At 37.9% G+C, this 15,408-nt stretch overlaps 1 protein-coding gene across 2 annotated transcripts in view; it reads right to left on the bottom strand.

Moving 5' to 3' along the window:
• SGCD (sarcoglycan delta) overlaps window positions 1–15,408 on the bottom strand; it is a 1,106,775-nt gene that overhangs the window by 233,302 nt on the left and 858,065 nt on the right. For both annotated transcript variants that reach the window (XM_070374675.1, XM_005891720.2), the window contains one exon: window positions 12,466–12,567. In XM_070374675.1, the coding sequence (XP_070230776.1) occupies window positions 12,466–12,567 (102 nt within the window). The remainder of the gene's footprint in view (window positions 1–12,465; window positions 12,568–15,408) is intronic.

Here is a 15,408-nt window from a genome sequence, read left to right as displayed (position 1 = left end):
AGAACTGTGACTATTAGTTATTTACAACATGAGGGTTTAATCTCATATTACTTGGATTCAAATTCAACAAATATTTCTGAGCAATTACTATGGGTGAGACTCTCTGGGAGGTGATTTTGAACCTATTAGTTCATTTAATCTCTATGACAACAGTTCCATTAAGATGATTTAAAGTTACAGATATTCAGTATTAGAAAAGGCAAATCTGACAGGTACTTAGCAACATTAATGTTTCCTTATCATTCTCCACCTCCTGGTTGCCATTTGCTAGTCATCCCTGTAACACAATGGTCCAGGCATCCGTGGAGTGTCTTGTCTTCCTCTCCTCAGCCTAGCCTCACTGGGTCTCCTGATCATTATATTTACTTTACAATGTTGTGCTCATAAGCCATGGACACTCTACTTTGTGGTGATATAAAGACTTTTCAAGCGTAATTTTAAAAACAAATGTGCTTTTGGCCATAAGGGCTACGTTTAAAAGTCAAATTCATGTAACTTCATGATAAATGAACATTGCTGACTCCTGCAGGATCATAAGCCCTATGTCAAGCTGTGGCGGAAGGAACCCTAACATAAACAGTCCCTGCTTCTTCCACCCACTCAGAGTGGGCAACTGTCCCATACAATCCAACACTGAGTTGGTATCGGCCATCTTTTTATACTAACTCCGCTGTAATGTAGCCACATTGTATTTTCTTTTCACTTTCCTGTCCTTCCTAACCAGAGTGCTGCTAAGATATGGTCAAAGAAACACTGTGATATAGCAAATTCTCTGTGGCAGCCACAGAAAGCATGGGGGTAGATTCCACATCTCAGAAAAACCGCGCAGTAAGATCAGTCTAAAAAAAAAAAAAAATCAAGACTGCTATAGAATAAATGAAGACACTTGGTTTGTTAACTCCTAAAGTCAGAAACAAACATGGGGACTACGTATCCATCCAATGATATGACTATTTATGCATTGATAACTTAAAAATAAAGCTAGCTCCATTTCTCATGTATCAATGAGCTACTACCTATCGATAATTTGTATTCCCATAAAAGTCTTCTCATATTTTTAATGTAACTACCTGAGCCTTAACTGAGTCCTAAAACCAATCTACACAGCTTGAAAGTAGAAGACTGCAATTATCCTACCATCTGTACTTGTCTATGACTATAGAGAGAGAACTTTTTATTTCTATGACTCTGATGTTACAAAATGGGAGCTGTGGCTTCCTAGTTGGCGAAATCTACCATACTGCAGCAAGCAAAGAAAAAAACGGTAGAGTGTTTGCCTCATCCTCCAAACATGGTGATTTTCATCACCATTTATTTACCTCTCCCTCCTCATCTCCCTCCAGAATGCATCAAGTACATCTGCAAAATATTTATCAGTCTTAAAAGCTTCATCTACTTTGTGAACCATTTGGTATTTGCCTGGAGACAGAATCATTGCTGATAAAAACAGAAACATTCATGGATATGGAAAGTCCCACACTCATAATTTAGGCAACTGCCACTTAAAACATCACTGGTAATAATTTACAGAGCAATGCGTCAACAAACTACACTCAGCTACTGATGGAGATCACAAAATCAGAGTGAGTATTTGCTTATAATTTCACATGGCAAGGAAGTGTGTTTTCGGCCTCTGAAATTATATCTCCTGAAAAATTATCAGTATTTTTTGATAATGAACAAGTTTTCTTAAAATTAAGACTAATAGTGCAACACCCACAGCAATTACAAAGTGTTGGGTGCAACAAGAGTCCCTGGGAGATGAGTATGTTTTGATTGAAGCATTAAGAAAACAATTTAAGTGACTCTTTTGCTAAGCCTTTTGCCTAGTGAAGAACAAAATGTTTATGAATATATTTAAATGCCCTTCTTCCAGTTTTGAAATAAATTGTATTAGAATGCCCTTCTTGCCTGGATAATCCCATGGACAGAGAAACCTGGCAGGCTGCAGTCCATGGGGTCACAAAGAATTGGATATGACTGAGCAACTAATACTCTATTTTCAATTCTTTCTGAATGCTAACTTCTCGCTCCATTATTCTCCCCCAATATTCAACAAGTATTATTGGCTGTGAGATGCCACCTAACTAAAATAGTACTTATTCCTACCATTAAGGGAACAAAAACCAAACCACAGTAGATTCTGGCATGTATTCTTCTGTCTTCAGTATTGTTTATGAGATAAGCAGGAAGCAATCTCACATCACATAGTCGTTACACGGGACTGGGATGTCCCAGAAACCAGAAGGGTGAAAGGATGCTGATGTGCCACAGTGATGATGTAGAGAAGCTCAAAGTTTCAAGGGCTGGAAAGTGTTAAATTTCATTATCTTCACCTTTCCAGTAACACACAGCTCTATACCTGTGAGCTTCCATTAGCCAGGGTTGCCATGAATCAAGGCTTACAGCAGTGCAAAAGAGTCAAGTAGGGAAAGATGGGCTTTTGGTACCCTTAGGACCACGTTTGGAGAAGGCAATGGCACCCCACTCCAGTACTCTTGCCTGGAAAATCCCATGGACTGAGGAGCCTGGTAGGCTGCAGTCCATGGAGTCACGAAGAGTCTGACACAGCTGAGCGACTTCACTTTCACTTTTCACTTTCATGCATTGGAGAAGGAAATGGCAGCCCACTCCAGTGTTCTTGCCTGGAGAATCCCAGGGATGGTGGAGCCTGGTGGGCTGCCGTCTATGGGGTCGCATAGAGTCGGACACGACTGAAGTGACTTAGCAGCAGCAGCAGCAGGACCACTTTTACCTCTGTCACCTTGTCTGTCCTGCTCCCCATGGTTTCCTACAACACAGCTGATCACACCCTCTTCTACATAATATGATACTTAGCATGCAGCTGATAAAGAAAATTAATCATTCTAAAGCTCCTATAAAAAGAGAAATTTGTCTTTATCTCCCCACCTGAGAAGTGTTAGAGAATCTCTGAGTCAGAAGGATTCTAATAAAGTAATTTATTCAAAAAAACAACAACAATTTACTTTCTTTTCATAAGACAGGCACTAGTTGGAAACCAGGGAAACAGTGGTAAACAAAGCAAATAATAATACTAATAAATTTTAATAATCATAAATTATCATATTGAAATTTTTATAGTGCTTTATGCTCAAAACAATATTCTACAAAGTGACATTTATGTAATAAATTTTATAAAATTATATAAATAAATTAACTCTTATGATCCCATAATATGCTTATGAGGTAGTGCTGTTATTAGGCCCGTTTTACAGATTAAGAAAGTAAAGCCCAGAAAAGGTCAAGCATTACACAGCCAGTAAGTGGTGGAACCAAGTTTAAATCATGGGAAGCTGTGTTTTAGAACCTTCTCTTATACGTCACTTAACAATTGCTTTTCTAAGCCCCTGTAATCATGGAGATGATGCAGTATTAAGAAGCAAATGGTCATTCAGTCATTTAGTCATATAATATGCACCTATAATATAGAAATGGAAATTAATATACCTAAGTATATTAATACCTAAGTAATATATGATATGATAGTGGAGAATAACGTTATTAGTTAAGGGATATATTTTAGATAGGCCGTCAGGGGAGCTGTCCACCAGGAGGTGCCATTTGAGCAGAGGCCTGGATGAAACAAGTCTAGGCTTTCTTCCAGCCTGTGTTCTCAGACTGTGATACATGGACCTCCCTCCCAGGGCCTGGGCATCCCGTGGCGGAGGACAGGGACACTGGGTGGACAAAACCATGGGCTGCAGTGCCCCGGTCCTTATCCAACCACAGGAGTTCAGCTTCCATCTGGTTCAGATTTAGGGTTTCAAGTAAAATCTGACTTCAAAAAGATTCCATGGCTTTAAAAACAACATTGCAGAAAACCACTGAGCACATCCAACCTCTTTTATGACAGACACACTGAGAGGGAAGAGGAATGACTTGCACCAGAGCTTGGTGCTAACCCCAGCAGGACAAGAAGAGCACCCAGATTCCCCAACTTTGACTCTAACGTTCTTTCTGGAAACACCTAGCTGCCAGCTGCAACCCTCCTCCCATCCAGGACACAGTATTTATATCTAGAGGGTAGAGACAAAAGGTTTTATCCAAGTGACTGTCTCTGTCTGTTTGGAAACTTCATAATCAAACTCCAGGCTTATCAAGAGAATGCAAAGATTCCTGCCTGTCTCCTGTATGTATTAAAGTATCTCCACCTCTGCCTCCTGTTCTAATTTATATTTTTCTCAGTCTTAACCAATTGCATCTTTTCTTACTCTGTCCCTGTACCTATTTCTTACAAGTTACTTTAAATATTTTGTGGGAATGTGTATTTGCATGAAGGGTACTCTCAGTAGGGGACTGGCGTGAATACAAATTTCCAAGTCTTTGAACAGATGAGATTCTAATGGTGAACCTTTGGGCACCACAGCAGACAAGAAAGAATTCTGGGGGCAGCCTGCTTTCCTAGTGGTCCTTAAACAATACAATTAGACATTGTCAACCTCATTTGAAGTTTGGACCTAGCTCTTCTATGAAAACTCTAGTTACAGCTGAGATCTGACCCAAGTCCTCAGTAACTTCTATTTCCAGCATGATCTTCATTCAAGAAAAGTACACAGTCAATTTCTCCCAAATTAAAGAAAGAACAAAAACCCCATCAGCCCATTTTAATTCTCAGGCAACCAAAGCCTCTGAATAACTATCTGTTTCCCAGGATAAGCAAACAAACAGACCAAAGGATTAAGCATCGATCTATTCAAAGTTTGTGTGTCTGGTTAAAAAAGAAAAAAAGCAAGCAGCTGTTTCACTCCATTGTTCACAATAAACAATGACACATAAAAAGATAGATACATTTCAGGAATGGCAATCTGCTTCTTGGTGCAGATGGTTTTATAGATGACCCTTCCAATTTTTAATAATCTCTATAGTTTACATATGAGCTAAGAAATGCAAAGATGCCTAATGCGCCCCTCTGACTTAATACAAATCACTTTTATTTACTTGGGCAATACTTCATGGTCCAGTTAACTTCTTAATTAAAGACAGCAAGATGCTCATGTTCCATACAAGTGGCATGGAAAATACTGTTTGTGTGCAGTATGTTCAGCTGGGAGTTGAAGCTGTTTTGAGTCCTGAGGAAAAGACACCACGGCTTTTGTCGGGTTTGTAAACTAACCAGAGACATGGTTCCTCTTATTATAACTAACTTGTCAAGGAAGCCTCTTTAGACAAAGCTTGTGCTTGTCTGTCATCCCAGGTTACTTTATTCTGCCTCATGGAAAGCATGCCAAATCCAAGTTTTCAGCTTTCTTTCCCTTGTCTGCTTCTTTCCCAGTCATGCACAGTCAAGGTTAAAGGAAGAAAGACAAACAGGTGTGTTCTAGGAAACCCAGGGTGGAGAATGACCCTGGTGTGCCAGAACCTCAGCTTCCAGAGGCTCTGAGTCTGCTATCTCCTGTCACTGAGCTTATACACGATGTCAAAACCCATAGGAGCCAGACAACTAGAAGAAAACTGGGGCAAAAGAGACACACAGGAAGTAAGAAGCACTGAGTCACGAGTGACTACAAATTTGAGGAAGTCAACTTAATTTCTGGACTACTGCATGATGAGATAGATAACATTCTCAGTGCCATAAACCAGGGGCTGTGCATCCTCAAGGGATTTCAGGGGCTCATTACATAAACAAGCTAAGCAGCTCAGGAATGAAACAAGTGGTGACTGATGGTGGCTGTGGCACAATGGAGAACAAATACACTTCTACAGGAGGCACCGTCTACTGAGCTCCAGTCCTTATGAATAGTAAAGCACTCTGCCAGATTTTCTGTGTGGTTTTGTGTGTGAGAAAAAAAAAATTATGTATTTTTTAAAAATGTCACATCTTCATGTAGTTAAATATTAGAAACAAATTCACATTCAAAGGAAAGCACTGTGTGAAGCAAATAAACTGGGCTGGATGCAGTTTGTAAATTCTGTCATAAGCCTTCATATCAGTAGCTGACTTCATAGTTTATAAGGTGGGTCACTTAAATTACTTAGTTTTGCTCTCACCAATAACTTGATAAAGTAAAGAATATCATTTCAGTGTTACATCAGCCATCATTAAGGTTGGTCTTGCTGCATTATCCAATGTTGTTTCCAGTTTCCTTTTCTTAATGCTTTTGAATTCTCTTGGGAACTTAATGTGCATTGCAGTTATTTCTCATGAGGGGGAAATGGCCATGTATAACTCAACCGATTGCACTAAAGACAGTGTCATGAGAAAATTAATTATCACGTATGCTGTGTGTTGATGTGGAAGAAAATACTGCAATCCTGGATTTCAGTTCTCACTTTTGCTAGGCATAACCTGAGTAAGTTCAGACTCCTTTTGTGAGCCTTAGGTCTCCATACATTAAATGAAGTTACTGGTTTAATTGAATTCTTAGAGACTTTCTACTTTCAGCCTAGATATGCCTTGTTAATGCAGGCTGATAGAATAAGTCTCAATTCATATCATACTAAAATCAAAATGAGATTTTAAAAACTCAGCTTTCCATAAAACAAAAATGATTTGACCATTTGGTTCAGAGGAAGTTTAATCATCAGATGAGATCACATAGTACATGATGATGATGCAGATAGTGACAATCATTGTCCTTGTCATCAAATCATTTTCACATAAATGTAAAAATCCATGGTGAGGTTGAGCAGCTCAGAGTTTCAATGAGTGCCTAGCAGTTTCTCAGCTTTCATAAACACTGACAAAATGGGATACCCTCGAAATCCATTTTATATGTGGAATTCAGGCCTCTCGGGAAACAATATTCAGACTAGTGTTTATAAAACACTGGAATATGTGTGTGTTAATCTCTATATTATTATGGTTTGCTTTTTTGTATCATATAATGAGTGGAGATATCATTCCTGGATTAAAGAATATAAACATTTTAAGGTACTTGCTGCTGCTGCTAAGTCACTTCAGTCGTGTCCGACTCTGTGCGACCCCATAGACGGCAGCCCACCAGGCTCCCCCATCCCTGGGATTCTCCAGACAAGAACACTGGAGTGGGCTGCCATTTCTTCCTCCAACGCATGAAAGTGAAAAGCGAAAGGGAAGTCGCTCAGTTGTGTCCGACCCTCAGCGACCCCATGGACTGCAGCCCACCAGGCTCCTCCGTCCATGGGATTTTCCAGGCAAGAGTACTGGAGTGGGGTGCCATTGCCAAGGTACTTAGCATATACCAAAATCTTTTTTTTTTTTCAGAAAGACTGCCAGTAAACTATGAGTGCAGGAGCCAGCAAAAATTTTTAAGCAGAAGCATGGAAAAAAAAAAGTGAGTTGAACATTGACAGAGTGTAACTCAGTGAAAGAAAAATTGAAGACCAAACTCCCCGTCCCTGGGATTCTCCAGGCAAGAACACCGGAGTGGGTTGCCATTTCCTTCTCCAACGCATGAAAGTGAAAAGTAAAAGTGAAGTCGCTCAGTTGTGTCTGACTCTTTGCGATCCCATGGACTGCAGCCTACCAGGCTCCTCCATCCATGGGATTTTCCAGGCAAGAGTACTGGAGTGGGGTGCTATTGCCTTCTCCAAAAAGCTACTGAATATGATAAGAGTTTCCTTAGAGATTTTCACTGAATTTGTGATTAAGAAGACATGAAGAAGAGAATAAGAGACCATTTGGTTCAGAGGAAGTTTAAACATCAGATGAGATCTTCATACATGATGATGATGCAGATAGTGACAATCAGGGTCCTTGTCATCAAATCATCATTCCCCATCATCAACATCATCATCATCAGGGGATGGAGGTGAGAGCAGGAATGCCCATTCCAGAAAACTCACTTCATGTCAAGTTCTGCATGAAGCTCTTAACAAATATTACCTTATTTATTTACAACCACCAATGATGCAGGTATTAGTATCACCTCAGTTGCACAGGTAAGAAAACAAGAATTTGCCAAGTTAAGAAATTGCTCAAAGATTACTCACTGGTTAAACAGTAGCTCTGGTTGCCACCCAAGGCCAATGATACAGCACGTGAGCTTGACGATGGTGTTGTACTGACTCTTGTTACAGGTAACTTCTAAGAACCCCATTTACACATGATTTCTTTATTCTAGACACAGTTTATGGTAGGTAGAACATCTTAAAATAGGTAAGTTTTTAATAGATAAAAAGTATGAAAAATATAGAAATATCCTTAAACTTTATACAATAATTTTCCACTTCATTCTGTTAAACCAATTTTTGTATCCCTCCTCCAACTTTTCTTTCTATTCTCTCCTCTCCAAAACGTCCAAATTCAGTACAGCAATGGGCTAGGATCCCTATACTCACCCCAAGTATAGTTTGAGGGGAGTATGGAGATAACTCACTGTGCAACTTTCTCATTGGTGTAGGTTTGAGACAGAGTGTTTGCTCAATAAATGCTGGCTTCCCTTCTCTTGTCACTTCACATTAAATTTTGTAAAAACACTATCTAGTTCCACCATCATGGGAAGCAAGGGAAGATGCCGCTCTGAAAAAGCAAGGATCTGCTACTTTTATCCAGAATGATACTCTGTAATGAAAAGTCTACTTAGAATTCATGCATTCAATCTATCTACTCACAGCTTGTGCCAAAAACCCGTAGTTGTATTTTGCAATTATAAAGATGCCTACCACATTGAAATGGGACTTAAATATAGTCTTAATGGCATTAAATCCCTTAAGTTTATAAATTTCTGTGCTAATGCATTCAAATAGAATTACTAGGGACTGGGTGGTCTTTGGATGTGATGGTAGAATAGTTAATTTAGTGTGTCCTTTTCAGGCAATTTCCTGAGCCGCATGATACTTTACCACTTAGAAGCTAGGCATCCATGTAGCTAAAGCTAGAGAAAGCCAGGTCTTTCACTGAATTCCCAGATGAGAGTTTTTATAGAGATGAACATTTTCTCATTAATTTATCTTCCTAAGTGATTGCTATAGCACTAATCAATTTGTAGTGACTTTTCCAAGGTTGTAACCTTCAATAATGAAATCAGATACTGTATTGAACATAGTGTGGATTGCTTAACCAATTTCGGCTCCTCTCAGATCAATGAAACACAAAACCAAAATGAAGTCAAGAGTTGCTTCATTAGTTATCCTCACTTAGAAGAGCTGAGTAATCTTGTTCAACTGGACGCTGATCTCTTTTCAATGAGAAAAACAGGAGACGCCCCATGAAAGAGAAACAGCCATGATCTATGGCAAAGTGACAAGGCAGACTATTCTACAGAGGAGAATCTTCCAGAGGTGGCATGCATGCAATGGTCAGGTACATCAGAAAACAGCAAAGACACAGTAAACTGAAGATGCCAGAGTAGAGAATGGAAAGCTCCTGCATGTGAGGTTCTTGTGAGCATTATGTGAGGCTATGATTCAGGAAGTGTGGCAAATTCCACTGGTTACCTGCTCATCAGTCAGTCTCTCTACCTTCTTTGCTCCCTGAATCCCAATTTTGTTCAGCTGGCAATAATTCCTATGCTTGAAGTAAGGAGAGGCCTACAGACCAAATCCCTAGCTAATAATATTATTCTTTTGCCTCAGGAAGAAGTTTGGATTTTATTCTAGGTGTAATGGGAAGTCAACAGAGAATCCCTTGCAAAGGCGTGAAGCAGCTTGATATTTGAAAAGGCTACTCTGGCTACAGTTTGGATAATGAGGCTAAGAGTGAAAGGCAGCAGAGACAGAAGCAGTTACAGCAATGAGAGTGGATGGGGGCTTCAACAAGTGGGGTGCCTGCAATGGAGAAAAGTAGATGGATCAGGGCACATCTTTCTGGTAGAGGCCAAGAGACTTTCTGATGGGTTTTATCATATATACACATTGTATGCCCTCTTTTATTCATTTAAAACACATTAATTTCGTGCTGAGAAACATATAAGCTAAAAGCTTTGTGTGTGTGTGTGTGTGTGTGTGTGTGTGCGCGCGTGCATCAGTTGTTCAGTCATGTCTGATTCTTTGTGACCCCATGGACTGTAGCCAGCCAGGCTCTTCTGTCCATGGAATTCTCTAGGCAAGAATACTGGAGTGGGTTACCATTTCCTTCTCCAGAGGATCTTCCCAACCCAGGAATCAAACCCGAGTCTCCCGCATTGCAAGCAGATTCTGTACTGTCTGAGCTTTTAGAAAGGAAAACTAATTTCTAAAAAATAATGGAAAAATAGTGAATTTTAACCCTTTAATTTTCTTTAAACAAGGACTTGAAAGTATTGGATTTAACTCACTGCTTTTTCAATATTAAAGTAAGTTTTTCCAAGACCATCATTACTTCTTAAGCTTCTAATTAAGTGTATCTTTGACTTGGGATCAGATGACTATTGATTTTCAGATAGCTTGGCTGACATATTTGCTAAAAGTCCAATTCCTACATATGGGCCTAAGAGATAAACCAGGTACCCTTTTACAGGTCTTCTAAGACATGTGTCTCAAGTTCCTTATATGGCTCTAATTCTCCACCAGGGAAACTTATTTAGCAACATTTTTCTTAACACATATCAACTATTCTACACAGGATCTTAAAATCTGCTCTATTAAACATAAGAAATCTAACCAGATCACTGACACACTTATAGAAATATAGATAAATAGGTAAGAGGGGTTGACAAACTACAGCCTGTAGCCTATTTTTCTGTGGCCCTTGAGATAAAATTTTTTTTTTTTGCAGTTTTAAAGAATTATAAAAAGGAAGAAAAAAAAAGATAAAAATATTTACTACCTGGCCCTTTACAGAAAAAGGGACAGACCATTAGAGAGAAAGGACCAATACAAATTAATGAGATAAACTTGTTTAATCTAGGTAAGATCATTAACCTATTGTATATTTAGTAACTTAAATGGATAGTTTAACTAACCAACTTGCTAGGTTGTATGTGATTAGTTGCCTTGTCACGTCCTACTCTTTGTGACTATATGGACTGTACCACCAGCCGCCTCTGTCCATGGGATTCTCCAGGCAAGAATACTGGAGTGGGTAGCCATTCCCGTCTCCTAGGGACTTCCAGACCCAGAGATTGAACCCAGGTCTCCTGCACTGCAGGCAAATTCTTTACCATCTTGAGCCACCAGGGAAGCCCACTTGCTAGGTTAGGAAGAGTAAAAATAAATCAAGAGCAATGAACACAATAGAAATTTCTTAAATGATTGAAATTGACTGTTCAGTCCAATGCAGAATCCTATCCCAACACTCGTTACAGTTTTATCCAATTATTCCTTCTAGGATATAGCTTCCACAGAAACAATGGATACATTTACAATATTTTTGGTACTTTAAGCCAGTATGGTATGGAGTCCCTGTTAAATTTCATAATCACTGACTGGGTGACTGAATTAATTTGGTCTTCTTGATGATTTTAGCATCATGGTTCCCTCCCTCTCACCAGACACAGAAGGAAGTAAACTTGTTGGCAATTCAGTAGTTGCGTTCAGTCTGTACAACTCAGTAGTTTAGATAGCACTCAGATAAAATTACCCACTGCCTCAACTTGCTGAATTTCATTAATCGATGCACACAATGCAAATGGTGCTTTGGAGAACTTCCATGTTATTTGTTCACAGGTGGATGAGAACCAATCCCAGGCAGAGCAGATACATCAATAATCCTTTTCAACACTTCACCACCCCCACCAAAAAGCAAAAATGAAAGCTAAAGAACAAATAACACCAAAATATACTCAAAACAAATACTAATTTCGATAATATTGGCTAATAAAATCAAGGTGTCTAGGGATCACTTCATTAAGACTTAAAAAAAATAAAAAGAATGAGACAAAGAGCTTTGGTAGAAGGCTATGGTTAACAGAGAAGCTTTTGAATTGGATTTCCTGAGTTGAAATCTTTGCTCTGCTGGTTCATAAGAACATGGCTTGGAACAACCTACTTCTCCAAGCCTCAATTCTTTAATCTGTAAAATGAAGACAACAATAAACATCATCCCATTGGACCAATCTGTGAATTATATTAGATAATGATAACAACTCATCAGAATAGCAAAGTACATGGGACAGAGCACACACTCTAGTGTGATCATTTAAATACCATTTTTGAGCATAGCTGTTAATATATTAAATTGATTCTAATCAACCTTTGCCATATTGTCCACATTCTTCATAAAAAAATTCTAGTTCTTTAGGACTATTTCTAAAGAGGGCTTTGAAATACTTGACAATTAATAGCAATAGGAAGACTTTCTTGGATTTATATAGCACTTTAATGCACTTCCACATTTTTTTTCTTGTTTTCTTTGTAGCACAATCTAGAAAGTTCACTAATAAAGGTTATCACTCTCTATTTGGCAGGGTTGGAAAGAGGCTCAGAGAGGTCATCTCATTTGTACTGCAGAGGCAACTGCATTCAAAAGTTTCGATTCAAAGGCATCTTACTATGTACATTGCTACCCCGTCCCTCAACCTTTTATATTCAGTCATTGGCAAGATAATTTTCCCCCAGGTTTAGATTCAAGAGAAACAATGATTCCTTCTTCCAACAGAAACTTACTGGTCGGGACTGGATTTCTTTGGCGTAGAGAGGTTGCAAGAATTCTGAGTCTCCTTCTAGCTTTAGACCTTTTTCTGTGATTCTCAAGTTTCCCATTCCATCCTAAAATAGAGGCACAGAGAGAACATGGAAAATTTGATTAGTCCAAATTTCAAAAATACCTTAGGTTTTCAAAAATTGAAACAAAATTATTGCCTTTCTTTTTTTTAAGAACGTGGAATGAGAGGAGGTCAAAATGAAGACATAATATACTTGGAGGCATTGTTCAGTGTGATTATGCATATTACCCTCTTTGCTAACTTATTCTGAGAAAATCGATTTCAAACAATCTTGGAAAATTGAGTAAATTTTTCAAGCAAGCAGAAATCTAAGCAGCACAGATGAAAGGCACCCTTTTGACTAGGCAGTGGTGAAAGAATGGAGGCAGGAGATTAGTGTGGAAAGAAGAAAAATATGATTTCCCAGGTTAAAGTAAAAGATCTGATATCTGAAACTATGCAGAAATGACAAACTGCAGTCTGTTGTTCTAATCCATCCTTTGGACATGGTGTCTTTGGCTCACAAAATATTTAAGGAGTCAAATTATTTACTAACATATTTATTAATACTTTATTATTGGTGGGCTGCCATCTATGGGGTTGCACAGAGTCGGACACAACTGAAGCAACTTAGCAGCAAAAGCAGCAGCATGGAAATATTGAAATATAAAAGTAGAAAGGATAAATAGCAAACACTTATGTAGTTATCATTCATCTTCAACAATTATCAACTTATGGCTACTGTTCTCTATTACAGCTACTATATCAAACTCCTTTATTTAAATATAACCATAATACCATTACCACAGCAAAAAGATAAATAAAATTACTGCTAAATATTATCAAGTACCCAGGGTCAATGTTCAAGTCTCGTGAATATTCTTCTCTTTATTTCTTTTTGTTTGAAATCAAGTTCCCTATTGCATTTGTTTGGTACATAAAATACTAGATCATCTCCTTAAAACTCCTCAATTTCTGTCACACATCCACACACAAAAACACACTTATTTGATAAACAAAATGACATTTTTTCCAATAGCATTTTCCCGAGTTTTGATTTTGCTGAACATTCCCATAATTTTATGTCATGTGTTCCTCTCTCTCCTGAATTTTCTGTAAGTCAAGAAGCTTGAGGAGATTCAGGGTCAGTTTTCTAAGAAAATACATCCTAGAAAATGAAATGTATTGGTTTTATTTTGTTACCATCACAAATAACCACAAACTCAATGGTTTAAGACAGCACAAATTTATTATCTGTATGTTAGAAGTCAGACCCAGGGCTCAAAGGGGAAAATCAAGGTGACAGCAGGGCTGCTACACTCTTTCAGAAGGCCCTAAGACAGAACCCATTTCTTGACATTTTCTCATTTCTCAAGGCTGCCCACATTCCTTGGCTTGTGGCCCCTTCCATCTGCAAGTCAGCAATGGTTGGTTGAATCTTTCTTACATCGAATCATTCCAACAATGAATTATCTGTCTATTTTTTTTAATAACTTAGGTACAGATTTTATTCAGATTTCATAATTTTTACAAGTTTTATTTTTTTAAAAAACTTTTAAAATTTATTTCTAATTGAAGGATAACTGCTTTACAGTATTGCATTGGTTTAGACACTTAAAGTTCATGAAGCATACAAGGATAATCTATGTTAAGATCACCATAATTCTATCATAACATTAATTCCCTTTTGCCATGTAATGCAACATATTGATGGATTCTGAGATTAGGACATTGATGTTTTTAGAAGGGAGGGCATTTTTTCTGCCTACCACATGCTCTATCAGGAAGCAGTGAACATCTTTTGCAATGATGTCATAAGCCACTGGTGACTGAGAGGATCCATTATTTCAGTAGAGATTTCAAACTGGTGATAAAATAATTATTTCTTAATTTATTATCTGGGGTATTGCATCAACAGAAATTTTATATCATCAACTACATGTTTATCCTAAATTATATAAAAACTTGATAGATGCTTGATTTTTCCTCCTTTATTGATTAATGTTCAAAATTTGAATTAGTTACCTAATATTCTCCAAAGATGACCAAAGGTTTTCTTTTTAAAAAAATATCATTATGAACATTTTGATTTGCTTCATTCCAGTGCAGTTTTTATTCCTATTGAAGTTTACAGTGTTCTCTTCTTGCTCAGTGGGGGTCTCTTCAAGTCCTTTAATTAAGACTCAGGCATCTTTAACCACCCTCTTGTTTCTGGCATGGTAAGATGTTCCAGGGTTATCTTACATAAGTCTTGCCCCAGGACAGAACCAGCCATTTCTAGTAAGAACTTGGGTTCATTTCAGTGGGAAATGGTGTTTAGATACCATAACCTGAGAGCTTGTTTATGTGACTGGCTCTTGTTTATGTGAACAGAGCTAGAAAATGAGTTGTGTATATGTTTTAAATGGAATATACCATAAGTTTTCATGAAATTTCAATTCAAACTTAGGCCTTGAAGGTTTTCATTTAACCTCATGGATCTTACAGTGTTATTACCTATTTTCCATACCAAAAATCCCTGTTTTCAATAACATCAATATGACTACTCATTTGATTTAATCCACAAGACACAAAGAACAGTTTCAGAAAAACCAATGCCACTAACCATACTAACATTATGATTAAGAAAAGCAAATAAAAATTTGCCCTTAAAAAATCTTGAGTATGTACAACTAGTAAACTATAGTCAAATGGCTGCATTTTAAAGTCATTTAAAATAGTTTTATTCTGAATGGTTATGTCAGCAACCTCTTGTCAGTTAGGTTCAACTGTTTCATCCCTGCCCACACACCTGCTGCTTCAATTTTTCATGAATGCTTTTTTAAAGTCTTGTTTTGTTATAGATTTGTGAACTATTTAGATGGAACCAAAGTCAAATCTATAAACCAAGATACATTCAAAGAAG

This window comes from Bos mutus, chromosome 7 (genome assembly GCF_027580195.1).
Source record: "Bos mutus isolate GX-2022 chromosome 7, NWIPB_WYAK_1.1, whole genome shotgun sequence".
Lineage (NCBI taxonomy): Eukaryota > Metazoa > Chordata > Mammalia > Artiodactyla > Bovidae > Bos > Bos mutus.
Note: the sequence above shows the minus strand (reverse complement) of the source record. Positions and strands in the feature narration are given on the sequence as shown.